The 25,916-nt window shown below is 57.1% G+C and overlaps 8 protein-coding genes and 1 non-coding gene across 9 annotated transcripts; 3 read left to right on the forward strand and 6 right to left on the reverse strand.

The window, feature by feature from the left end:
- Positions 1-1,806: 1,806 nt before the first annotated feature.
- On the reverse strand, positions 1,807-2,180 carry BXZ73DRAFT_78779 (uncharacterized protein; the record flags this gene model as incomplete). The annotated part of the gene is made up of 2 exons (XM_048022934.1): positions 1,807-1,961; positions 2,000-2,180. The coding sequence occupies 2 exons, from the start codon at positions 2,178-2,180 to the stop codon at positions 1,807-1,809; spliced, it is 336 nt and encodes a 111-aa protein (XP_047876234.1).
- A 1,487-nt stretch (positions 2,181-3,667) lies between these two features.
- BXZ73DRAFT_78780 (uncharacterized protein) lies at positions 3,668-4,041 on the forward strand (the record flags this gene model as incomplete). Its single annotated transcript, XM_048022935.1, has 2 exons — positions 3,668-3,848; positions 3,887-4,041. 2 exons carry the CDS (start codon positions 3,668-3,670, stop codon positions 4,039-4,041), a joined length of 336 nt encoding a protein of 111 aa, XP_047876235.1.
- Positions 4,042-8,077: 4,036 nt separating this feature from the next.
- Positions 8,078-8,875, reverse strand: BXZ73DRAFT_90948 (uncharacterized protein; the record flags this gene model as incomplete). Its single annotated transcript, XM_048025811.1, has 1 exon — positions 8,078-8,875. The coding sequence occupies one exon, from the start codon at positions 8,873-8,875 to the stop codon at positions 8,078-8,080; it is 798 nt and encodes a 265-aa protein (XP_047876236.1).
- Positions 8,876-9,410: 535 nt separating this feature from the next.
- On the forward strand, positions 9,411-9,511 carry BXZ73DRAFT_t137. Its single transcript has one exon. It is a non-coding gene; the product is annotated as a tRNA-Leu (tRNA).
- A 215-nt stretch (positions 9,512-9,726) lies between these two features.
- BXZ73DRAFT_49450 (GDSL lipase/acylhydrolase) lies at positions 9,727-10,987 on the reverse strand (the record flags this gene model as incomplete). Its single annotated transcript, XM_048020254.1, has 5 exons — positions 9,727-9,838; positions 9,910-10,093; positions 10,160-10,340; positions 10,426-10,791; positions 10,865-10,987. 5 exons carry the CDS (start codon positions 10,985-10,987, stop codon positions 9,727-9,729), a joined length of 966 nt encoding a protein of 321 aa, XP_047876237.1.
- Positions 10,988-11,722: 735 nt separating this feature from the next.
- Positions 11,723-12,510, reverse strand: BXZ73DRAFT_49552 (glutathione S-transferase C-terminal-like protein; the record flags this gene model as incomplete). The annotated part of the gene is made up of 3 exons (XM_048020268.1): positions 11,723-11,878; positions 11,932-12,046; positions 12,140-12,510. 3 exons carry the CDS (start codon positions 12,508-12,510, stop codon positions 11,723-11,725), a joined length of 642 nt encoding a protein of 213 aa, XP_047876238.1.
- A 4,297-nt stretch (positions 12,511-16,807) lies between these two features.
- On the forward strand, positions 16,808-18,828 carry BXZ73DRAFT_90951 (FAD/NAD(P)-binding domain-containing protein; the record flags this gene model as incomplete). The annotated part of the gene is made up of 8 exons (XM_048025812.1): positions 16,808-17,060; positions 17,202-17,581; positions 17,643-17,660; positions 17,716-17,889; positions 17,951-18,040; positions 18,108-18,158; positions 18,221-18,506; positions 18,776-18,828. 8 exons carry the CDS (start codon positions 16,808-16,810, stop codon positions 18,826-18,828), a joined length of 1,305 nt encoding a protein of 434 aa, XP_047876239.1.
- Positions 18,829-19,793: 965 nt separating this feature from the next.
- BXZ73DRAFT_102961 (glutathione S-transferase) lies at positions 19,794-20,566 on the reverse strand (the record flags this gene model as incomplete). Its single annotated transcript, XM_048015425.1, has 3 exons — positions 19,794-19,952; positions 20,012-20,126; positions 20,193-20,566. The coding sequence occupies 3 exons, from the start codon at positions 20,564-20,566 to the stop codon at positions 19,794-19,796; spliced, it is 648 nt and encodes a 215-aa protein (XP_047876240.1).
- Positions 20,567-22,698: 2,132 nt separating this feature from the next.
- Positions 22,699-25,612, reverse strand: BXZ73DRAFT_49533 (uncharacterized protein; the record flags this gene model as incomplete). The annotated part of the gene is made up of 15 exons (XM_048020266.1): positions 22,699-22,741; positions 22,796-22,958; positions 23,025-23,090; positions 23,198-23,393; positions 23,445-23,574; positions 23,623-23,758; positions 23,812-23,868; positions 23,917-24,059; positions 24,117-24,337; positions 24,395-24,572; positions 24,621-24,730; positions 24,798-24,952; positions 25,005-25,113; positions 25,182-25,367; positions 25,421-25,612. The coding sequence occupies 15 exons, from the start codon at positions 25,610-25,612 to the stop codon at positions 22,699-22,701; spliced, it is 2,085 nt and encodes a 694-aa protein (XP_047876241.1).
- Between the last annotated feature and the right edge of the window lie 304 nt (positions 25,613-25,916).

Raw genomic sequence — 25,916 nt, forward strand, 5'->3', positions numbered from 1 at the left:
CCACTCGGTGGCAGTGCTGTAGCCCGTCGGTAACGCCCATACGAGGTGCCCGCGTTGCCGTCGGTAACGGCCATACGAGCTCGTACGAGCTCTGGTAATGTAGCCGTCAGTAACGGTCGTACGAGATGTGGGGGGCAGGTAGTTCCCCTTGATAGCTTAGTGCTTTTCCAACTCTCCTACATACCCTAGTACATTGTAATTGGTACAACAACAATGAAAACGATATTCTACAGCCCCTGGGAAGCCAATACCGGGCTGATATAGCAGGGGATGCTGGTTCCGGTAGTGGCACGTCCCACTGCCTACATTGCGCCCTACTGCACCGTACGTTTCGGTAATGCGTTCGCTACGTTCCCCTGGGTCATACGAGCTCGGAACAGTCGTTTTTATCACCGTGCGTGCTGTGGTTGGAGCGGGGCATTGAAAACACTGCCCAGACTCGTACGAGCCTGTAGCCGTCTGTCACGGTCGTACGAGGCACCTCCGGTGTGCACCCGGAATATTGCGGTAATGGATTCGGCAGATGCGCGTTACTGTACCGAACGCAGCGCACTCAATTTCGTTGCGATGCGTGCCATGGTTGGCCTGGGGTAACAAAAACGCTGCCCAGGCTCGTACGAGCCTGTAGCCGTCTGTCACGGTCGTACGAGGCACCTCCGGTGTGCACCTGTAATATTGCGGTAACGGATTCGGCATATGCGCGCGAGTGCACTGAACGTAACGCATCAAATTCCATTGCTGTGCATATCGTGGTTACAGAGGGAGGGTCAGAACAGTGCTCAGGCTCGTACGAGCCTGTACCCTGTCTCAGACGGTCGTACGAGTACCTCCGGGAGAGCGGACACCCGGAAATCTCGGCAATGCATGGCGTGCATTGCCGAAGGTTACCGGAACGCAGCAAACCTTATTTCGTCGCTTTGCGCACTGTAGTTAAGGTGGGAGAGTCGAAACAGTGTGCAGGCTCGTACGAGCCTGTACCCTGTGTGAGACGGTCGTACGAGTTGTTCCCTGGTGAACCTCGTTTTTTTTGGTAATGCTTTCGGTAGATGCGCACGGATACGCTGAGAATAGCGAACTCAATTTCATTGCTGTACCTGGTGTAGTTAAGGAGGTATTGTCGAAACAGTGTGCAGACTCGTACGAGTCTGTACCCCGTCTGGAACGGTCGTACGAGGTGCTCCTGGTGGGTATCAAAAATTTCCGGTAATGCATGCAATACATTGCCGGAGATCACTGGAACACAGCGCACTTTGTTTTATTGCTGTGCGTGGCATGGTCAAGGTGGCGGAATTGAAACACTACAAAAGCTCGTACGAGCTTGTACTCCGTCTGAGACGGTCGTACGAGTTGTCCCCCGGTGAACCTCGTTTTTTTCGGTAATGCGTTCGGTAGATGCGCACGGGTGTGCCGAGAATAGCGCACTTGATTTTAGTGCTGTATATGCTCTGGTTGTGGCAGCGGAGTTCAAACAGTGCAAACACTTGTACAAGGTGTCCTCCAGTAAACACCCACTTTTTCCGGCAGTGCATTCATTGCCGAGATTCCGGCAGTCCCTCCATTACCGAGATTCCGGCAGTCCCTCCATTACCGAGATTCCAGCAGTCCCTCCATTACCGAGATTCCGGCAGTCCCTCCATTACTGAGTGTTTGGTCATCTGTGTGTATTACCACTCTCACAACCGAGGTTTTGACCACCTGTGCATATTACCGCTCTCACTGCCGAGTTTTTGATTGCCTGTATTCATTACCGAGTTTTTTGCACCCATTGCCGAGTTTTTGATCACCGGTATCAATCAGCAGTCCTCATTACCGAGTTTTTGACTGCCTGAATCCATCACCGAGTTTTTGGTCACCTCCGGACTTCAATGCCGAGTTTTTGACCACCGGTATCCATTGCTTGTCCTCATTACCGAGTTTTTGGACACCTCCAGCCTTCAATGCCGAGTTTTTATTACTGAGGTCTGTAATCCCGGTGCTCACTGCCAGTGCTCTTGCTGACCTCTGGCCTTCAATGCCGAGGTTTGAATACCGAGATTGGTAATCCCGGTGCTCACTGTTGGTCCTCTGGCCTTCAATACCGAGTTTTTGTTACCGAGGTCGGCAATTGTGCTACCAGTGGTGCTCACTGTCTCAAACAGCGAGCTCACTGTCAGACACAGTGAGCTCAACATGTTACCCATCTCTGTATCTGTCCCTCATTTTTTTGGAATGCACCTCTGCATCACATCTGAATGTATTGCAGCACATTACAGCATATTTATATGAGTTGGTCTGCCTGTACTGAACACCTTCTACCTGAGAAGTCACCCTTCACAGCAGCATGTGTAGATGTTATTTCACCTCGCTGTTTTTTGGATCAGGGAGGAGCATGCAAGAGCTGTGGGTTTGCAAATTTGGAGGGCAGTAGCTGCAAAAGTGAGAGAACAGTGTGGTATGATATTTTAAAATGACATACCACACACAGAAATGGGATGGGAGTGTATCACATTCCGAACACCTGGATATATTTATAGACGATATTATGAATGCAATGCAGAAGAGAGCGCACAGAAATCAGGATTTCCGGTGAAGATACAAGATATGTGTGGAAAGTGGAAGTTCTGAGAAAACACGACATGCATAAGTTTATGTGCAGACATGATATCAACATGCTGTTTGCTGCATCACAATTGGGTACTATTGGGGTGCTCAGATCGGAATTTCCAAGCTTATCGGTGATGAGATGTATATGGGGCATCATATGTCATTATTTCATGACATACAGTATCCTGACACAGCATATGCTCCGATTAGCATGCGAAAACATGGAATATAACAGGGTAGAGCATAGCTATCCAACGCAGAAGAGACCCTGAAAAACGGTTGAGAATCAGTGGAGATGTGCAAGGTGAGCCAGAAGTGTGGTTTATGCTGAATGTGCTCCAACCTCGCTTTCCACTCCAACCACACTTCTGGCTCACCTTGCACATCTCCACTGATTCTCAACCGTTTTTCAGGGTCTCTTCTGCGTTGGATAGCTATGCTCTACCCTGTTATATTCCATGTTTTCGCATGCTAATCGGAGCATATGCTGTGTCAGGATACTGTATGTCATGAAATAATGACATATGATGCCCCATATACATCTCATCACCGATAAGCTTGGAAATTCCGATCTGAGCACCCCAATAGTACCCAATTGTGATGCAGCAAACAGCATGTTGATATCATGTCTGCACATAAACTTATGCATGTCGTGTTTTCTCAGAACTTCCACTTTCCACACATATCTTGTATCTTCACCGGAAATCCTGATTTCTGTGCGCTCTCTTCTGCATTGCATTCATAATATCGTCTATAAATATATCCAGGTGTTCGGAATGTGATACACTCCCATCCCATTTCTGTGTGTGGTATGTCATTTTAAAATATCATACCACACTGTTCTCTCACTTTTGCAGCTACTGCCCTCCAAATTTGCAAACCCACAGCTCTTGCATGCTCCTCCCTGATCCAAAAAACAGCGAGGTGAAATAACATCTACACATGCTGCTGTGAAGGGTGACTTCTCAGGTAGAAGGTGTTCAGTACAGGCAGACCAACTCATATAAATATGCTGTAATGTGCTGCAATACATTCAGATGTGATGCAGAGGTGCATTCCAAAAAAATGAGGGACAGATACAGAGATGGGTAACATGTTGAGCTCACTGTGTCTGACAGTGAGCTCGCTGTTTGAGACAGTGAGCACCACTGGTAGCACAATTGCCGACCTCGGTAACAAAAACTCGGTATTGAAGGCCAGAGGACCAACAGTGAGCACCGGGATTACCAATCTCGGTATTCAAACCTCGGCATTGAAGGCCAGAGGTCAGCAAGAGCACTGGCAGTGAGCACCGGGATTACAGACCTCAGTAATAAAAACTCGGCATTGAAGGCTGGAGGTGTCCAAAAACTCGGTAATGAGGACAAGCAATGGATACCGGTGGTCAAAAACTCGGCATTGAAGTCCGGAGGTGACCAAAAACTCGGTGATGGATTCAGGCAGTCAAAAACTCGGTAATGAGGACTGCTGATTGATACCGGTGATCAAAAACTCGGCAATGGGTGCAAAAAACTCGGTAATGAATACAGGCAATCAAAAACTCGGCAGTGAGAGCGGTAATATGCACAGGTGGTCAAAACCTCGGTTGTGAGAGTGGTAATACACACAGATGACCAAACACTCAGTAATGGAGGGACTGCCGGAATCTCGGTAATGGAGGGACTGCTGGAATCTCGGTAATGGAGGGACTGCCGGAATCTCGGTAATGGAGGGACTGCCGGAATCTCGGCAATGAATGCACTGCCGGAAAAAGTGGGTGTTTACTGGAGGACACCTTGTACAAGTGTTTGCACTGTTTGAACTCCGCTGCCACAACCAGAGCATATACAGCACTAAAATCAAGTGCGCTATTCTCGGCACACCCGTGCGCATCTACCGAACGCATTACCGAAAAAAACGAGGTTCACCGGGGGACAACTCGTACGACCGTCTCAGACGGAGTACAAGCTCGTACGAGCTTTTGTAGTGTTTCAATTCCGCCACCTTGACCATGCCACGCACAGCAATAAAACAAAGTGCGCTGTGTTCCAGTGATCTCCGGCAATGTATTGCATGCATTACCGGAAATTTTTGATACCCACCAGGAGCACCTCGTACGACCGTTCCAGACGGGGTACAGACTCGTACGAGTCTGCACACTGTTTCGACAATACCTCCTTAACTACACCAGGTACAGCAATGAAATTGAGTTCGCTATTCTCAGCGTATCCGTGCGCATCTACCGAAAGCATTACCAAAAAAAACGAGGTTCACCAGGGAACAACTCGTACGACCGTCTCACACAGGGTACAGGCTCGTACGAGCCTGCACACTGTTTCGACTCTCCCACCTTAACTACAGTGCGCAAAGCGACGAAATAAGGTTTGCTGCGTTCCGGTAACCTTCGGCAATGCACGCCATGCATTGCCGAGATTTCCGGGTGTCCGCTCTCCCGGAGGTACTCGTACGACCGTCTGAGACAGGGTACAGGCTCGTACGAGCCTGAGCACTGTTCTGACCCTCCCTCTGTAACCACGATATGCACAGCAATGGAATTTGATGCGTTACGTTCAGTGCACTCGCGCGCATATGCCGAATCCGTTACCGCAATATTACAGGTGCACACCGGAGGTGCCTCGTACGACCGTGACAGACGGCTACAGGCTCGTACGAGCCTGGGCAGCGTTTTTGTTACCCCAGGCCAACCATGGCACGCATCGCAACGAAATTGAGTGCGCTGCGTTCGGTACAGTAACGCGCATCTGCCGAATCCATTACCGCAATATTCCGGGTGCACACCGGAGGTGCCTCGTACGACCGTGACAGACGGCTACAGGCTCGTACGAGTCTGGGCAGTGTTTTCAATGCCCCGCTCCAACCACAGCACGCACGGTGATAAAAACGACTGTTCCGAGCTCGTATGACCCAGGGGAACGTAGCGAACGCATTACCGAAACGTACGGTGCAGTAGGGCGCAATGTAGGCAGTGGGACGTGCCACTACCGGAACCAGCATCCCCTGCTATATCAGCCCGGTATTGGCTTCCCAGGGGCTGCGGGATGTTCTTGCGCGTATGTAGCACACTAGAGGACCTCAAAGCACGCAAACGACAGCCAGAATGATACATTTGGCATTGTATATTACTTCTCCACCACCGCTCGTACGACCGTTACCGACAGCTACACTACCGGAGCTCGTACGACCGTTACCGATGGTCTACACGACCGGAGCTCGTACGAGCTCGTATGGCCGTTACCGACGGCAACATGACGGGGTCGTACCGCCGTTACCGACGGCTACAGAGGGGGAAGGGGGTCGAGCCCCGCACAGAGCCGTCGAAGGATATCGATGGTGATGGGGAATTTGGGATTGCGATCGCGTTCCCCATGGTAGCGCTTGATACCGCGGATGAGGCGCTGGACAACGGGGGACTCGCAAGCCGTGAAGGGGAGGTCTGCGTCAACGTGGAGGGAACGAACAGCGGAGAGGTAGGGTTTAATGGTCTTGGGTTGAAGCCCGCGCTGTCCGAGAGAAGCGATCCACTCCATGATTGCGGCTTGAGATGCTGGGAGGAATGCGCCGTGGGAGTCGGGGGCAAGTAGGTTGGGATGGAGATGCAAGAAGTTGATGAAGGACTTTTGGCCAGTGCTGTACGTCTTCCGGGTGCTGGAGGCAAGTCCGTGCCAGAGGTAAAAGGCGACTGTGCGGGAGTATTGAGAATGCGTTTCAAACCAGTGAGTTGGGGGATTGGAGAGGAGGGTTTCCGCGGCAGGTGAGGTGAGAGTTGGAACAGGCGGGTGTACTGGAAGCGGGAAGCTGCGTCAGCGAGCGCGTTATCGGCAGATGAGAGCCAGACGGAGGAGAAGGTGAAGTCGAGGCAAGCGGCTATCATGAGAAGGGTTCGGAGGACCGTCATTGTTGCGCGCGATCTGTTCCGGTCGGTTTCAATCGCGCGTACGATGGCCTCATTGTCGATGTGGAAGACAACATGATGGCCAGCCCAGAGATGTCCCCAGCGCAGTGTAGCCTGAAGAGCGGCAAAGATCTCCTTGAACTGGATATCCCGTTTTCGGAATCGCCGAGGCACTCGAGAAGCGAACCAGTAGGATTGGAAGACACCCCCAATGCCTTTGGTTCCGCTTGCATCCGTGAAAACGTGGAGGGTTGTCCGTGGAGGTGTGATGAGGCGTACTCCGTTCCATCTGGAGTAGAAGGTGCACCACCAATGGATGTCGGCTCGAGCATACGCGGGGATGTGGCGGGTAGCGAAGTGGGAGGGAAATGATGTGGAGAATTCGATCAGGCGCCGGATGAATGCGCGTCCGTGCGGAACGACTTGCGCAGCGAATTGAAGGAAGCCGATAAGGGCTTGGAGTTCCCGAAGACGGCAAGTGTGGCGCGCATGCCATGCGGTGAGTTGATCCCCTAGCCAGATAAGCTTATCGGGAGGCATTCGAGCCTCCATGGCCATGGTGTCGAGTTCGAGCCCCAGGAACTCGAGCTCCGTGCATGGGAAGACGGTCTTAGAGAGCTGGAACTGTAGGCCGAGTTGTTCGCCTAGAGCGATAGTCCATTCAGTTGCGCTGTTTGCGAGAGGGAGGGGAGTGGAAGGCGGGAAGATGGGTAAGAAGTCGTCAAGATAATGTCTGAGAGAAGCTGGGATGTGGCGAACAATGATCCAGTGGAGGGCTTCCGCAAATAGATTGAAGATGTAGGGGGCAGTCTTCGCGCCGAAAGCGAGGACTACGTTGTAGTAGAATTTGTTGCTCCAGTGACAGCCGAGTAGTGGCCAATCCTGGTGTCGGACAGGGATGTGCCGGAACGCATCCTTGAGGTCAAGCTTGGCTAGCAGAGTGCCGGGGCCAAGGCGGCGAATCTCGGAGACAGCGGAGTCAAAAGATTCATAGGTAATGTGACTCTCGGAGTCGGTGATGCCATCATTGACTGAGTCGCCGGGAGGCCAGGAGAGGTGGTGGATGACACGTAGTTTTGCTGGGTTGCGGGGGCGTGAGACAACGCCAAGAGGGGAGCTGCGGAAGTCCTTGAATGGTGGCGACGAGAAGGGGCCATGGATCCGGTTGCGAAGCAAGAGGGCTTCGATATCGGCATCAACTGTGGCAGGATGCTCGAGGGCGGAGCGGAGATTGCGGCACGCTTGCGGTTTGCGGTCACCCGTGAAACCAAGACTGGCACCATAATCGATTATGTGAAGTAGTGAGTCTACAAAGTGGCGATCCGGGTATTCGGAGAGGTAAAACTCCCATGCGGGGCGGTGAAGGGAAGACTGCACGGGGACAGACTCCTCGCTGGTACGGAGATGCACAGAATTGGCGCGTGGGTCCGTATTGGGTCGGAGGGGAGGAGGTGGTCCTGGTGGGAAGAGAGTAGCATAAGGGAGAGCTGGTAATGGAGATAACTTCGGAGATGAGTGGGAGGAAACGAGTTGGCCGTCCGTGAGGCGAGAGCTAGCGACGGACGACGGAGCGGCAGAGGGGCCGCTAGCCCTGCCAGGGCTTCAGGTAGCTGCGCCAGGAGCTGCGCCGGTTTTTGTGCATGCCGACTGCCCGTGATCGGTAGAGTTGCAGCTAGTGCACTTATGGACGCGTTTGTAGCGGCAAGGAGAGGCACAGCTGCCTTTGTTGAAAAGGCGACACACTTCGGGTGACTGTCCAGCGGAGGACGACGCTGAGGAGGATTTGGCCGGCTGTGCGCCACGCATGACGCGGGGGCGCTCTTGACCGTGCAGATGGTCGCTTTTGAGTGTGTCATCGACTGAATCCCAGCCGGAGAAGATGCCGCGAGTCATCTCGCGGCGGCGTCGGAAATGGAAGTCCATGTGATAGGCAAGAACCGCGGGCCAGTGGTACTTCTCGTTGTACTCTTCGAGTCTGCGCAGATAGGCTGAGGAAGCGCGGACAACGTGGAGCAGTGTCGCAGCGTCGTTTCCAGAGGCAACGAAGGCGGCGAGGATGTCGAAGTAGGTAGAAAGGGGACTGTAGAGCGCGTGGAAGTTGGGATAGTCTTTCACGGAGGCTTCGCGGACGACGAAGGCGCCAGTGCCGTCGAAATCGAACGCCCGAGGAGCCTTGTCGCGGTAGCGGGAGTCCAGCTTCGAGAGGTCCATGGGCTTAAATTCGTGGCGCGCGATGTCGAGGAGCACGCTTGCCTCGACGTTGGGGAATAGGTCAAGTAACGACGTACCAGCGCTGTTCGTAGTGCTTGTTGCGGGAGGTACAAACGACGGGAACGATGCCGCAGTGATTTGGGCAGCGGGCGTTGCAGAGGCACCAGGAAAAGCGCCCCCAGCGGACATCGCTGCGAATGCTGCTGTCATAGCAGCCATGAGCTGCGCCGGCGTGAGCATTGCAGTGTTGTGCTGGTCACTGGGATTCTGCTCGCCCGGCGGGGGTGTGCCAGAGCGGGAGTTGGACTCGGTGCCACCGGCCATGTCGAGATCGGGATGGATATCGGGAGAGGAGGTAGATGCGAGGAAGCGACCGTCAGGGCCGCGAAGAGGTTTCTTACGGCGCGGAGCCGTGATGCAGCGAAAATGAGGAAGTACTCGCTGTCGAGGGACGAACGAGCACGCGGGAGAGAGACAGGGTGAGGGGACAAGACACGAGAACTGAGGCTTTATATACGTAGAAGAGAGACAAAGCGTACTACTATAGAAGGGGGGCTTGTGGCAAGCCAAGACCGTGGCCGACAAAGCTAGTGAGAGGAGTGGCCGACGCTTGAGAGGCGCGCGCGTGCGCGCGCGCTGTGGCCGAACAACTCGCGCGCCCCCATAGACCCTGGTCAATAACTTGACCACAACATATGTATTTACGTTTTTTATATATCTACAAGGCGAGATGGCCGAGCGGTCTAAGGCGCCAGACTAAGGAAACGGGATTCAAGCCCTGCGATCTGGTCCGAAAGGGCGTGGGTTCGAATCCCACTCTCGTCATTTTTTCCCCTCAAATCGTCCTGGTTTACTGTGTATCCCAGAGTGCGACCCCGAGCTTTCACAGCGTATCACCCTACTCCACGACCAGATATAACGACGATGATTTTAAAGCGCTATGGTTGAAGGATCAAAGGATCACTGCAACGCAGCCTGTACGAAGTTCTGGTAACAAACAAACAGCTTTTGTATAACCATCCTCGGATTCGTACGCAAGTTCACGACAGCCACGTAATAAACTCGTCCGCCTCCGGCTGCCTGTGGATCGCTGCAGCTATAAGCTTCGCCACGACCCGCTCCGCCTGCACCGACGGGTGGAGCTCGTCGAACCTACACACACCCCCGACCGTCAGCTCTGCTAGCGCACACGACGAGAAGAGAACTGAGGCGAGGACACGCACCAGAGGAAGCTGTCCTGGTCGGTGCCGACGGCGTCGGTGCACACGCCCGGGTCGCTCGTGCGCTCGTTCGGCGCGAAGACGCACGAGTGCGCGCAGCCGGTGACGTTGAGCGGCGCGGTGCCGTTCAGGAAGCGCTGCGGCTGCGCGAACATCTGCGCAAAGAGCGTGTGCGAGTCGAAGAGGCCTGGATCACAAATGCGTGAGCGCCGGGAACGCAGGGGAGAAAGAGTGGGGGAGGGAGGGGGCTCACCGATGTGGGCACCTGGGAGGGTGGGCGCGAGGGCCTGGAGCATGAGTTTCGCGATGGCGTTGCCCGAGGTGGTGAGCTCGCGCATGAAGACGCTCCACTCGGTCGTGTTACGCTCCGCGGTCCAGAAGCGGTTCGGATACGAGTCTGCGGCGTAGAGGATCGTCGTCTCAAGTGGGATCATCTGTGAGTGGGATCGCGTCAACGGCCGGCGTGTTTCTCCACGCACGCAAAGGAAGAGACAGCGCAGAGAAGGACGCGACGCTCACGTTTTGGAAGATGAAGTTCCTTGCGCCCGACTTGTACAACGCGCTGACCCAGTTCACCGCGCACGCCGTCGTGTCGACCACAGTGACGCCAGGGTTCGCTTGCCCGGTGAGCAGCGTGCCGGCCCCAACGTCGTTCGTCCCGATCCAGAGCGTGTACATGGTCTCCGCAGGGGAGAGCCGCCCGAGCGAACCGTTCGCCTTCGCGGCAAAGTATGCGGGGAGCTCGTCGTCGAACACGCCCGGGAAGACGCGCGGGGTGAGCTTGTTGCTGCACGTCGCGCCGGACTTGGCGAACGGGAAGAGGGCGAGGTTCCCGTCTTGCGCGGCGAAGACGGGCCACATGATCCCGCCGTCTGCATGGGTATCCTGACACGCGGGAAAGAGGTCGGTATGTGCGGTATGCTTGGGAGTGAAATCGGGCTGAGAGGAGTGGACTCACGATATCCGTGTACGAGTCTCCAAAGGTGACGAGGTTCTTGATCTGGTTCGGGGTGGGCCCCGCCGCGAACACCGAGAGCGCGAGAGCATATGAGAGCACTGCGGCGACTGCGAAGCGAAGCATCCTGCCGGGTAGTTTTGAGGGAGTGTCTGTGGGATGGCCCACACCCACGCCCTCCTCGACGCATTTATACTGCCTGCTCGCAGGATGTTCCTTCTCTCCTTCACGTACGTGCGCCATCATCTGACCTTCCACATTATCCATCCGGACCTCCGGTTTCATAGCGAGCTTTCGCCGGCAGCTTTTGGGCTCGAAATACGCGTTCTTGCGGTTCTTGGCCCGCTTAGGCCACGCGGGGGTGCGTGAAAGAGGAGATCGCGGCAGAGACACGTGAGGGGCGTGGGGGCCTTCATCGTCGGGGGCACCAAATGGAGCGATTCGGGCGCACGGTGGAGTGTGGAGGAAAATGAAAGATACATCCGCTGACCTCACCGTCCTTCCGTTTCCCATGCCTCAACGCGAGGCGTCACGAACAACGTGATCCTGGTCACTACGACCGTCACCTACTCGGTGCCGGGCCGAACACGCCGATTGCACTCCTACCTCTTTTCAGCGATTCCGATGTATTGTTCGAACTTCGAAGGCTCCATGATCTGCATGTCATACTGCGCGTATAGTATTCTCAAAACTCATAAAAACGTTGATCTACGTTTATCCCAGGAAACTCGTCCTCAGCCCGCGTGGAGCCCGAAACGAAACGAACGACAAGGTGATCAAAAGGCGCGACCAGAGATCGGTCGTCCAGACATCGCATTTCATGCGCTACAAATACATATACATGGTAATCCTTCTGGGGGCTTAGAGGCCCTTAACCTTCTTCCACGACGAGCGCGAGCTGAGGTCCGCCCACCAGCGCGCGACGTTCGGGTATTTGCCGCTCTCGAGGAAGTCGATACTCTGCGCCTTGAGCATCGCGCCGTACGGAAGGTGGAAGAGGTCCGCGAGCGTGACCTCCTGCGTGGACCAGTCAGCGCCTGAGGCTCGGAGAAGGTAAGCATAGAACGTACATCGCCAGCGAGGTACTTGGTCTTGCCGAGGAGGACGTTGTAGGCCGCGAGCTTGCCGTCGAGCGTCGTGGTGAGCTTCTTGACCGCCTCGGGGTCCGTGGTGAGACCAAACATCCTGAAAGCCCGAATTCAGTCCCTGTCGGCTAACCCTCGCAACAACCGTACCGCCCCCGCACGCGCGTACGCAAAGCAAAGAAATAACACTCACGGCTTGAACACGTTCTCAAACGTAACCGCGCTTGCGCTCGGGTCAAAGTTGGAGACCTCGATGCTCGCCGCCTGCTCGAACAGCGCCGTCTTCTGGAGATCGCTCGTCGCGGGGATCAGGCCCTTCTCGACGCCGCCGTGCTTGAGCGCGATGTAGCGGCAGATGGCGCGCGACTCGAAAATCTTGAAGCCGTCGTCATCGAGGTAGGGGACCTGGCCGAACGGCTGCACTGCGGTGAACTCGGGCGCCTTGTGCTCGCCCTTGCTGAAGTCGATGGCGACGAGCTCGTAGGGAACGGAGAGCTCCTCGAGCACGGTTTGGACGCGGTTCGTGCACGTCGAGTGGGGGTTGCCGTAGAGCTTGAGGACCATAGCTGTGTGTAGAGGGAGGTGCGAGAGTGTGTGTGAGAGGTGAGGAAGGTGCTGCTATCGATGGTGCTCGATGGGCCTTATATATGTCGGTCGTGGTCACGATCACGATTTGTGGGGTGGCGAACGGTTCAGTTGAGAGGGCGGCGGTGAACTGGTTTGATGGTGCGGCACGGCTGCTCAAGGTTGAATGTTCGAACGTTGAACGGGCGTCTGTACCAGAAACGGGCGGAAGCTCACACAAAGGACCATGACCAGAGACCACACGCGCACCCTGTTGCTCGAGCCGACGCTCGGGAGAGTAAGAAGGTTGATCACGGGATCGTTCTCAATAAGCAGGCCAGAGAAGGACGGAACGTCAGCGATCGAGGACGTCTGGAGATTGCAGGGCAGAATGGTTCAGGCCAACCGTTGAATGCATCACCGTCCGCAGAATGACTCACCCCTCGAGAGACCTTCTGGAAGTGTTTAAAGCATTGACACCCGGCAAATCTATAGTCGACATGTTTGACCAAAAGCAGGATCAGCTTGAAGTTTCGACAGCGGAGAAGCTGGCGCTTATGCAAATGTGATTGCGAGATCCAAGCCATGACGTGGCTCCGATGACCAGATGACAAATAATTCACACCGGCAGATCTCTCGACCGATCAGGGTATTCCAAAGCGTGAGCTTGGTGGGTTCAACTTCCAGACGATCCAACCGCGACGAGCTGAACCAGATACTTCCTTGGCCCTCCTTGGTTTGACTTGCCCCATCGTATCTAATGCCGAATCCCCGCCGACTTTCGCATCATCAACGACCACTGTTCACTCACGGATATGGAGGTCGGTCTTGTTCATTCGAGGTTGTTCTCACTGCTTTTGACATTACAACGCCCAGGAATTTTCTTGGGTGACCGTCGTGCCGTTCTCATCTTCGGCCTTCGCGTGAACTCAGGTGATCGCGCAACCAGACTGAGAAACTATGACGTCGGCATCTTGCAAGATCTGGCTTGAGCTAGGGTTGCTACAACGTGGCTGAGGACTTGCGGGGTTTTGTGGGTGTCGGTGAGTCATCCGGTCTCGGGATTGCGTCTTATGGCGCGGAGGACTTGCATACACTTGTATGCACTGCTGTGGATCCCAAGCGCGAGACATTCTCTTCTTTTTGACCATAATACGGGTGTCTTTCGTTGAGGCAACACCCATGCTTACGCGGATGACTTTTCGGGCCGTATATATGCATACCAGAAACGTGTCGCAAGCACTTCAGTACATGACTGCAGACCAGCGAAGACTGCACGTGAGATTCGTATGACAGAGAACAACGAAAATCAAACGCGTGCACTCTGAATATCATTCACGAAACAAGACCCGTGACGAATGGTGTCCTGCACTAACATCACGGCCACTTAAAGGCCGGCAGAGAACGCCAGTTTATTTCATCGTACCGCATGACCATCTGCTCGCGCATTTTTCCGGCACTGATACTGGGATTTTTATAGGGTCTCCGACAATCGTGCCCCGCCAAGTTGCCAGTGAGGGGTTCTCTCAGGCATCGTTATTGCATTCAAGTGTTCGGGATGCGAAGTCACGCGCAGGCCCCAGTGCACCCCCAGGCCGCGCTTCCTGCTCTCTCTGCGGATCGCGTTTCAAAATCACGAAGGCAAACCCGTCCCACAAGGACCCTCCGTCACTTCCGTCCTCTGCACACGTAGGACAGGACCTGGCACGGGGCCATCCTGGGCTAGGCTCGATCATCCAGCCGGTCGGTTCAAACTCCGCCACGCCTTCGGCGGTCGGTTCACCGACCGGCTGGTCAAACTGGTCGCCCGTTTGGCAGGACCGCTCAAAAAGGAAGTCGTACCTGAAGGACTTAGAAAAATCGCGCGTTTTGGCCTCTGGAGATGCGGTAGCTCCCCTGTACACATCCTTCCAGTCCACTCCCTCCGGTGTGCAGGTTGTTGTAACTAGTTGTAATTGTACATTCTAAACCAGCTGTGAGTAAATTGCGGGTCTGCATCACCGTTTTCGATGTCAGAGCCGGGTGCTAACGCGCTGGTGGCGGCTGCTTGAAGGGGTGGAGGAGGCAAGGGGTGCAGAATCGGGTGGGGATTGAGCATGAAAATCTCGGGACAGTCAATGTACATCGTAGTGAAATCATTGCTATGGTACATGGCGTGCGTGGAGTGTTGGATTCGAGCGGGTGTCCGCCTGGAGGGCTGAGGGTATAAGCACCATGGGGATGTCCAGCCATGGGGATGACAGGATGACGAGGTGCCGCCGAGGAAAGTCATCGCAGTATGCGGGTATGCTGATCTTGAGTGGGGTGCGGCCTCTTGGTCACGTCAATGAGAGCCACTGAGGTCCGCGCGACGACTTGTGTGCGTCCTGCGCGCAGCTCTTCACGCCCAACCGCGGGCACGCGCTCGCCGCCCACCTCGGCGCGCTCAAGCTCCTCGCGACGATCGACACCACCGTCGCGGACGCGGACGCGCCCGTGCGGGGCGCGCTCAAGCGCGAGGCCAGCGCGGCGCTCGTCCGCAAGCACGGGTTCGACCCGCGCGAGCACCGCACGTACGTCGAGCGTGTCTTCGGCCGCTTCGCCAACGCGCCCGTGCGGGATGACGAAGTTGCGCATGTCGGGCGCGAGCCGCTCGGGAAGCTCGCGCGCGCGGACAGGCTCTTGGGCCCGTACGAGATGGCGCGTGGGTACGGGCTCCCGACGGAGAACCTCGCGACGGGGATCGCGGCTGCGTTCCTGTACGACATGCCGGAGGACGAGCAGAGCAAGGAGCTGCAGCGGCGCCTGAAGGACAGTGGGGCTTTGAAGGTCGTCGCGGAGGTGACGGAGTACAAGGTAGGGTCGGATGAGCACCGGGAGATCGTGGGTGTGTACGAAGAGCTGCAGCGCAAGCGCGTTCTCACGCAACACCCACGACGATAGTGCGTACTTGAACGACAGCAATGGGGAGCGTGGATCTACTACTGTCATCGCCGTTGCTGCAGCAAGAGACGTCACGTTTGCCAACAAGGAAGAGCCTTCCGTCACAGTCTGTGAACATTGAGGAGCACTATTAGCACCCTATATACATGTGCATCAACTCACCTACACAGATTGTGAATGCCAGTGCAGCGCGCAGGAGTAACCAGAGCGTGCGGACATGGCGCGCGGGTGAGTTGCGGGGAGGCGCCCGCGCACCAAGATGTCTGCAGAGTGCTGAAAGCGCGATTTTTCTAAGTCCTTCAGGTACGACTTCCTTTTTGAGCGGTCCTGCCAAACGGGCGACCAGTTTGACCAGTCGGTATGGGATTCTCCTTGCCTTTCGAACTCCGCTGTTCCCATCACGCCACATAGATATCCCCCCGATCGGGAGAAAGGTGAGGAGAATCCCGACCGACTGGTTTGCGAGTCTAATCCTGGGCCATCGCGCTGCGGGCTGCGAACACGTCAGGCCGCCAGGCCCGGCGCATCAGTCGTCAGGCCCCGCCGCGGCCGAGCGTGTGGCACATCAGACGCAAACACAGCAAAGACGAGGAAGGCTCTGATCTAGCCCAGTGCGTACTCTTCGTTGAGCCCTGCAACAGCCTGCAACTCAGTCAACCCAAATCCAATGATCTCTTCGCATTAGGTCCTCCCCCTCGAGCCCCGAGGGCCGATCTTATCAGCTTAATCAGCCGACATCACACCGCGCATCTCTTCCGGCCACAATCCTCAACGATTCAGGTTGCAGGCCCTCCGTCCGTCCGTTCTTTCCGTCTATCTGCACTTCTGTGTCTACCCTTCGACCTGTTACCGCTTGCTCGCGACACGAGACGAGCGGGGGAGGGTTTCTCACGGCGTGGTACAGAGCGTCTGGGACGTGACGAGACCAAGCATAGATGATCCAGGTCATTTTACAATACCCGGGGGACGGGTTTTTTGCCCATCAAGGCGCATCTCCCTATCTTGTGGCAGCGAACGGCAGACGCAAGTGGAAATCCGAGAGGCAGCTGTTCGTTCATTGCGAGGAAATTGAACTTACACCAGAATCACGTGTGTTTGCCTATCACTGAAATGATCATGTCAAGCCGCTGGCTTTGCCAACTCCGACTCGGATGTAAAAAGGGACTACCATCAAGACTGGGGCCCGAACACCCTTTGAGTCGACCCCTCACCGATTTCTTTCCGCGGTACCTGAGGCCTCACCTTCAAGTGCAAGATGCAAGTGGCTACCAAACCAGCGGAGACGAACGGCATGCGTGTGGCTATCGTGTCAGCCCACAGCATATTCCTTCCGCACTGATAACACTTCGGCTGACCACGCTCTAGTGGTGCTGGCATGGGCGGCCTCGTCCTCGCCCTCGCGCTCCAGCAACGCTGCTCCCAACACACCATCACGATCTACGAATCCACCGCGGCGCTCTCGACCGTCGGGGCTGGGATCGGGATGGTCGCGCGCGTGTGGGACGTGCTGCGCGCGCTCGGGCTCGAGGACGAGTTGCTCGCCGTGACCGGTGCGGGGAACTCTGCGAGTGCGGAAATATTTTACTCCGCCGCGGCCAAATCGCTGACGATCATCGCGCGTCGCAGTGGTGCCGATGCGCCACGTCAAGGCGGACGAGCCCGCGGGCGGGGTTGAGTTTTACACCAGCGTACCCAAGAGTGAGTGCTCGCGCTACCGTGTGCTTCCAGTGCGATCATCGAGAGACGATTTTGATGCCGATCGGCCCCAGTGCGGACGTTCCACCGCGGGGACGTGCAGAAGGTCATCGTCAACCACCTCAATGACATCGACTCCGTCATCCAATACTCCAAGAGGCTAGTTTCGTACGACGAGCCGGCGTCGCTCGGCGAGCCGATCACTCTGCACTTCAGGGACGGGACGACGGCGGCTTGCGACCTCCTCGTCGGCAGCGACGGGATCCGCTCGGCCGTGCGCCGCGCGATGTACGAGCGGCTCGCGGGCGAGGCGGAGAAGACGAGCCTCGATCGCGCGCAAGAGCTTCGCAAAGTCGCGGAACCCGTCTGGTCGGGGCTCGTGGCTTATCGTGGCTTGATCCCGGCGGAGAGGGTTCCAGCGGAGGACGTGGAAGACGTCAGCAAGATGACGATTGTGCGCCCTTTTTGACCAAACTCAGGCTGCGCCTGTGCTGATGTTCCATCTTCGCGCACAGCGTCTCGGGAAGAATAAGGTCCGCCGAGCAACTTGCGCCGTCTCCGAGCGCATTGGGTTTAGTGTGTGCACAGATTGTTGTCAGCTACCCCGTCATGGGCGGGAAGATGTTCAATCTCGCTGCGTTCGTTGGCACTTCGGATGACGCAGGCACCCTGTATGATGGCGAATGGTCTCGGCCCGCCACTGTCGAAGAGGCGTACGCGAATTTCGAGAAGTGGGACCCGCTTATCCTGAGGATCATGAAGGTGCGCGTCGATACGCTGCTAAATTACTGCACATGTCCACTCATGTACTGTCCGATTTCAGGGTCTGAACTCGCCGATCCTCTGGGCCATCCATAAAACACGGGAGCTCCCGACGTATGCTCACGGAAGAGTCGCGATCGTCGGAGACGCGGTACGTCTCCGCGTTCTTCCCTGTATTCTCATTCATTGTCAGGAATTCACGCGTTCCATATGCGCAGGCCCATGCCATGATGCCCTTCCAAGCCGCGGGCGCAGGCCAAGCGATCGAGGTTCGCTTTCCCATCCCCATTCTACATCTCGCGCGCTTGGGACGCTAACCGGCTTCACGCAGGACGGCTTCGTGTTGTCCGAAGTCCTCGCCCACCCTTCCGTCACCGCGCGCACACTCCCCGCCGCGCTCGCGGCGTACGACACGGTTCGGCGCCCGTTCGCGCACGCCGTCCAGCGCGCGTCCGACGAGACCACGGAGACGTACCAGCTCCGACGCGCGGGCTGGGAGGGCGTGACGGTCGAGGAGAGCGCGGCGGGCGGGTTCGCGGCGGGGCGCCTTGCGGCCGTCGCGGAGAAGATATATGGGATGAGTGATTGGGCGCTGAGGAGCGGGATCATGGATGATTGTGAGCGCGCTGTGAAGTTGTTCGAGGAGCGGTGCGCGAGCATGTAGCTCCGAGATCAGATTGGGAGGATAGGTGTCTCGTACAACGAAAAAGTGATCTGAAAAAGCAAACAGCACAAGCGTTCAACGAAGAGGGTGGTATGTCACCCAAGCTCGTTTACTCGTACACCCGGGCCTGTTTACTCGTACAGGCGACACTACTACGCAGGCAGTGTGGAGAGCTCTTGGACCTTGACCCATGCGGGCAGTGCGCTCACATCCTTCCACCAGCGCGCGACGTTCGGGAACTTCTCCGTGTTCTCCAAGAAGTCAACGCCCACTAACGGGAGGCGTGAGCCCATCGGAAGATGGAACATGTCCGCGAGAGTGAGCTCCTGCAGTCCCGCACGCGATAAACCAGTGTGAGCGGATTCCAGTCCCGGTCGCAAATCAACCAAAGTTACTCACATCGCCGCCAAGGTACTTGGTCTTGCCAAGGAGCACCTCGTACACCGCGAGCTTACTCTCCAGGGTCTCTACAAATCGCGCTGCCTCCGCTTCGTTCGTCGGTTGCCCAAACAATTTGCTAAAAGCGCACACACAACCCATCAGCCCCGTTACCCCCTGAACCCCGCATAGAACCTTCCAGAGTACGCACGGCTTCAAGAACCTCTCGACCACCACCCCCGTTGCGTTCGGGTCGAAGCTCGTCGTCTCTATGCTCACCGCGCGCTCGAACAGCGCCGTCCCCCGGCGGTCGCTCTGCGCGGGGAGCACGCTCCCGAGCCCGCCGAGCGCGAGCGCGAGGTCCCGCGCGATCGCGCGCGACTCGAACAGCTCCGTGCCGTCGTCGTCGACGATGTACGGCACCTGTCCGAAGGGCTGGTGCGCGAGGAACGCGGCAGACTTGTGTTCGCCTTTGGACATGTCGACGGGGACGAAGGTGTAGGGGATGGAGAGGTGCTCGAGCACGATGCGCACGCGCTGCGTGCAGGTCGACATCGGGAAGCCGGCGAGCTTGAGGACCATCGTGGAGAGTGGAGGTCGTGTAGGGCGCGCGGATAAGGGGAAATTCACACAAACGAGGAGGACTGTGAGTGATGCTATATATGCGCCCGCCTTGAGGAGAGAGGGGCGAGTCACGGGCAGGCGCCGGCCGGGGCCGGCCCAGTCCCTGATTTCATGTTCAGAAGCTCGAAAGCGCGCTCGGAAGGTACCATTCGACATATTTATATGGAGCACACACGACGAGTCACATTCGCCAACTTTAGCGCGGTAGAAGACGGCATTCCATGCAGAGCGGCAGCGCTCACTGAGACTTGATCTTCTGCCAAGCCGGGCGGGCCTCGATCTCCTTCCACCAGCGGGCGACGTTGGGGAACTTGGTCGGGTTGACGAGGAAGTCGATGCCCTGCTTCTCGAGGAGCGCGCCATACGGCAGGTGGAACAGATCGGCAAGCGTAACGTTCTGAGCGATGCGACGCGGTCAGAAAGGACGATGGCAGCGGACTCGAGCAGAAGACGCACGTCACCGGCGAGGAACCTGGTCTTGCCGAGGAGGACCTCGTAGGCCGCGAGCTTCTCCTCGATGGTCTTCGTGAAGCGCGCCACGGCCTCCTTATCGGTCTTCTGATCGCGTATCCTAAGGCATCCAATAGCCCATCAGTCCAGTCCTCAACATCTAATCCCACAGAAGGTATAAACTCACGGCTTCACAATATTCTCGACCGAGACCGCGCTCACGGGCGGGTCGAAGCTCGTCACCTCGATGCTCACCGCGCGCTCGAAGAGCGCCGTCTTCTCAAGGGAGTCGCCAGGCGAAGGCATCAGGCCCTTCTCGACGCCGCCATACTTGAGCGCGAGGTAGCGGCAGATGGCGCGGGACTCGAAGAGCACGAAACCGTCGTCATCGATGTACGGCACTTGCCCGAACGGCTGGAGCGTGGTGAACTCGGGTGCCTTGTGCGCACCCTTGGACATGTCGACGAGGATGAAGGTGTACGGCACGTCAAGCTCCTCGAGGACGAGCTTGACGCGCTGGAAGCAGGTCGAGAAGGGGTAGCCGGCGAGCTTGAGGACCATTGTGGCGACGAGGAGTTGATGAGTGGTGGGTGTAGCCGTTCGAGGTGGGACTTGGAGGGTTCGGTGGGTTGGCCAGGTCAGGTTTCAGACGATGCTGTTCTTATACGACCATTTCCAAACCGCGGCCCTTATATTTGAAGTAGACGTCATGCCGCTCTCATCAGAAGCAGACCTAGTAGAACCAAGTGTCAATGCTACACGCGTGAGACGCCATGCGGACCCGCAGTACGCAGCGAACCATTGAACAAACTTACCGGAGCGCAACCCAGGGGTACAAAGTCCGGGCTGCCGCCGCAAGCGTGTTTTCCAGTTGGCAAGTGCCTTTCCTTTACTCACTCCAACCGCACCGGGGTTACGTTGTCCTCAGGTGGTGGTACATGGGCAAAATGGATGAGGCGCGCGTGATGGGAGAAGCGCCGAGCGTTTTGCTGACTGAGCGTTCCCATGCTGGTGTCAACTCAACCACCACCGGCCGGACAAGGGCCGCATCAAGATGACAGAACATCCGTAATTCGCCGTCCACATCGATGCGCATCACCTGGCCGCAGAACCGGTGCATGTCCCTCCGAATCTAAACCCGTCGCCCGCCATATCGTCAGGCTGCACTATCGGAGGTGCTCGCGGAGAAGCTCGGGGAAGGTGTCGGCGGAGATTGCTCAGCACCTGCGTAGCAAAAGGAAATTACAGGTCTGAGCGCAAACAAGTGTATGCAGGACGCCACGCACAGCTGCAATCACGAGTACGTGTTCAGATTGGCTTACTAGGGATCTACAGCCTACGACGTCAAAAGTGACCTAAGTGTGAGTGAGTGTTGGAGCAGCGCCCGGGATTCTTGACTACATTTACTTCTACGGCGAATAATTAAGCACAACAGCCGTCCAAAACACGCACCACCCGCGATATAGATACAGGGTATCACCCTCCCAACCCCCGGCTCCTCCGTCCGGAGTCCAAAGTCCAGACTTCGAATTCATTCCGCGTACTGGGGCGGCGGCCCAGGCGGGAGCCGCTCCTCGCGGAGCTGCTGCAGCTGCGTCCGCAGGCTCTCGATCTCCGCAGCCCACGGCGACGATCCCGCGATCGCGTCGTCGTCGTCGAAGCCGAGGTCGGGCAGCGCGGGGACAGACCGCCTGGGGAGGTGGTGGGTGCGGAGCCGCGGTGCTCCGGACGCTTCGCCGGACGGCGTCGGGTGTGCAGACGGGAGCTGCTTGTCGTGGAGCCCCGGGGGAGTGGTGGGGTCGGACGCGGATGCACCGGGAGGGTCGGCATCTGCTGGGAGAACAGGAGGGGTGGCGTCGGGTGGAGCAGTAGAAGAAGAAGCTCTGAGGTCCTGCGCATAAATGATTGAAGGAGTGATGTCTGTGGCCTCGACAAGGATGGTCTGAGAGGAGATGGCAGGGATTGCAACCTCTGATACAGACTCCTTCATTTCTTGTAGATCCTCAGCCGGAACGATGGTGGAAGTGGGTTCCAGAGGAGGAATGGGCTCAGGAGAGGAGAGTGTAGTGAGGGGAAGCGCCGGGGGCGGTGATGGAAACGACAGAGGTGTAACCGGATGCGAAAGAGATACGGGCGTGGTAGGCAGCGCTGGGAAATTCTGCACCGTGAAGAGAGGGCTGGTAGGTGTCGGCGGCAAGTCGCGCGTGAGATCGTACGAACTCGCTGAGGGTGATGCCCATCTCCCGGAACCCACTTGGGACGAGGGCGAGGAGACGACCAGGAGGCTCATTGCAGTAGCGCTCATTGGTCTGGATGGTTCGAGAGAGGCTTTCACTTCCAAGGAATGTTCGGAGGGGGGGCTGACGACGGAGCCGTGTGGGAACAAACGATTGGTGAGATGGAGACTACGAGGGAGCTTGAATTTGTGGCGAGTGGTACGGCGTGGTTGGCCGCGATGAGTATAGAACCATGCACCGGCGCCGGCGAGGAGAAGTGCGAAGAAGACTCCGATTACGCCGCCTATGATGGCACCGGGTGGAAAGCGATGGCCTGTATCATCGGAAAGACCAGAATGGGTTGACACTGATCCGTCAGAGCCATTGAAGGGCACGTGGATAGTGGTGTTGCTTAGACTGGGGCGCAACATAACTATCGGAATCTCGCACATGTGTGGATTAAGCTATGCTCGATACTCACCTCAGAGCGAGATGGGAGTACACTGCACCGACCGCTGGACTGTAGCGATTCAGTCAAATAGGTTCCTGGTGTCTCAAAATGATAGCGACGCACCCCCCCGCGCCGATAGACAGGTTCCCAGATGAACACTGATAGTACTCCGCCATCGCGCCTTGGGCCCCATTATATCCCGCTCGTTTCCAGGCGCCAGCTATCATGGTGTCCCTCGTGGACGTATCGCTTTGAGAGACCGTGGCAGAGGCGAAGAGCAACCAAGCTGTGACAGGTGTCAGAAAAGCATGTAGCGTGCGGCGTGCGGCATGCTGCAACGTAGGGTACTCACGCAGGCTGCAGACGTCGTTCATGTCGGAACTTATGGGTAAGCCGTATGTTCCAGCTGATGGAAATTCTCAATATTCCGGAAAGGGCGTCCAGCAGAAGGCACATACCGGCGCTTTGCAAGAGAAATTTGTAGTATGAGGTTTGTGCATCCAACATCTTGAACACAAAATCAACGGAAGGAACGTGTAAACAGAAATGGTTCTAGACGTACCGACTGAGGAACCAGGTTTGTCCCGGCCAAACGATCGGCGTAGAGATTGTACATCAGCGACCAAGAGTCGGGCATCCCGTATATTCCGAGCAGATGCTGATCAGAACTGCTCGAAACCGCGTTGGCGCTCCACGTGTTGAAGAGAGTCGATGCGAATGCCTGCGATTCGTTCAGAGCGCGCGGATGGGTTCCGCGAGAAACGAAACTCACGTCGTAATACGACGCATCTGCGCTTGCACCAAACACGCGACTGATGTCCGCCATGGCTTTTACTCCGATGATGCCTTTGATCGCGAGGTTAGTCATGTTCGCATTGCTGTCGCCGTCCCCGGCGGAGGACCTAAGGGACAAGATCAGAGCGGCACGCGCCGTTTACGGAGAAACGCACTGGTGATTGGGGAATAACGTAGTGCCAATGAGATAGTCGGCCCACTGCTTGGTCAGATTGTAGTGTTGCGCAAGCAGAGAACCAGAGCCAGAGATCCGCGCGTGCGCAAGCATCATGATCAGCATATTGCCCGACTCTGGGGAATGACGTCAGATCCCAATACAGTACTTTCGAGTCATGACCGCCTACGTTCCACGCCCTGTACTGCCGCGCCTCGCCCTCCAGGAGCGACGGGATACTGCGCCCCTAACCTCGGGGTCAATATCTCTAGGGCTCAAGACAATCAGCACCCACCAAGGTCTTGGACGGCGTACGGCGCTCCGTCCATCTTCGACTGCGATTCGAGCAACGGGGCGAGCAAGGCCCCCGCCAGCGACGCGTTCAGATACAAGAACGCCGGGAATGCCGCGTAGATTCCCTCCACCGGGTTCACGCGGCTGGACCGTGCACGCGCATCAGCCCTCCCGCGCGCTCAAAAGGCAGAGGGCACGCACCCAGAGGTCCCGACGTCCTTCATGAACGCCATCACGTCCGCCGCGCCGCCGTCGCCGCGCGCGACGGTGATGTCCACGCTCGCGAGCGCCTGGCGCGTGCCCAGCGCGACGAGCTGCGCGTACTCGGGCGAGACCGCCTCACCGGCGTCTGCGGCGATCTTGGTGTCGAGCGCGATCGCGCGCTTGAGCGCGGCGGGGAAGTCGGTCGTCAGCGCGTCGATCTGGCGGCGGCGGGAGTGAGCGTGAGAGTGCGGAGGGGGGTGGCTCGAGGTACGTACCGCGTTGGAGATGTCGGGGTACACGGTGGTGTAGTACGGCACGCGCTCTTGGACTGCCCCGGACGAGGTCGTGTACTGGATCGTGGGGTCGCGGACGTAGCCCACTGTCCACGACACGGGCTCGGGGGTCGAGATGATGCTGCCGAGGTCGAAGGAAAAGGCCGAAACCAGGTCATCCCTGTCAAAGGTGTGAGGTGACTTCTACTGGGCTGTAGGGCGAGCGTACAAAGGGAATGAGAGGGGGCCGGTGGCGTGGGTGTTCGGTAGATGTCCCAGAGAATGGAAACTTGCGTTCACCGCCGCGGCTTGATCCAACTGCCATGTGAGACTAGGAACCTGGCAACGGGGACAGCTGGTGAGCTTCTCGCTCGATGGACACAGACACAGCGAGAGATGCACTGACGGAGGGTGCGGCAAAGTACACCGTTCCGTCCAGCGCGCGGTCGTTCTGCTCCACGAATGGCTGAGGACTGATCAGGCTGAACCCGTGATAGACGCTACTTCCGGACGACGTGGACGTCCAATTCGCCGGAGCTGACGCATTGCCTGACAGCCATTCTGAACGAACGTGAGTATCGTGACCAAGAGTAAAGGACCAAGCACTGACCACCTCCGGTGATAGCCGAATACACCTGGACAGAATGCGGCTTGCTGTCGAGGGTGCTCGCTTCTATCGCGAGGTACGAAAACGGGAGAGACTGCTTGACCCAATCCGATGGCTGTAACCCATCCGACACAAGAACACGTAAGATCCCCACTCAGGCTTCCAAAAAAAATCGAAACGCACCTCAACAGGCGACAAGAACGTGACTGTGAGGTTCATCGGCCCCGCCTGCATCACGAACACGCTCCTCGTGGGGGTTACCTCGGTGCTGACCACGTTCGGAACCACGCTCCCGCTGCTGTCCGCCCCGAGCCATGTATACACCGCGCCGTCGATCCTGATCTGCCCTCTCCAGCCCCAGTCGGGGCCCTGTGGCCGCGTCAGCGCGCGCGAAACGAAGATAGGGGAAGAGAGGCACTCACAGTCTGCGACCAGAACGTCGGCCAGGCGTTATTGAGAGGCTGAGACCCGTTCGCAGCCGCGTGCCACATGTTGAGGTATGGGGACCGCACCGCGAGGGGGATGCTCGCCGGAGAAAATGAAGGTTGCGCGAATGCGGGTCCCAGAAACAGAAAAAGGGGCGTGAGGGCGGCCGCGCAGAGTGCTGGCCGCATCGTAGTGACAGTGAGGATGTGGGGGAGAACCGGGACGGTGGACGGCCGGGAGGGGTGCTATTCTCTCGCAGAGCCCACTGCACCCTCCATGAGTGCTGTCTGGAGCAGGCTGATGATGGTGGACGAAATCGGCGGGAAGACGGGCTGCTGGGATCCGTCGCATCGTAATGGAAGTCCGGATAGAAGGAAACTTGTTCAACGGTGCGGTTTAAATTTGAAGAGTGGACCTACGTTTACGCGGTATGATCAGTGCTTTCCTCCGTCGGCGACCATGATGAACGTCAAGCCAAGAGCCACACCCGGG

Source organism: Epithele typhae (assembly GCF_022376455.1).
Source record: "Epithele typhae strain CBS 203.58 chromosome Unknown BXZ73scaffold_36, whole genome shotgun sequence".
Classification (NCBI taxonomy): Eukaryota; Fungi; Basidiomycota; class Agaricomycetes; order Polyporales; family Epitheliaceae; genus Epithele; species Epithele typhae.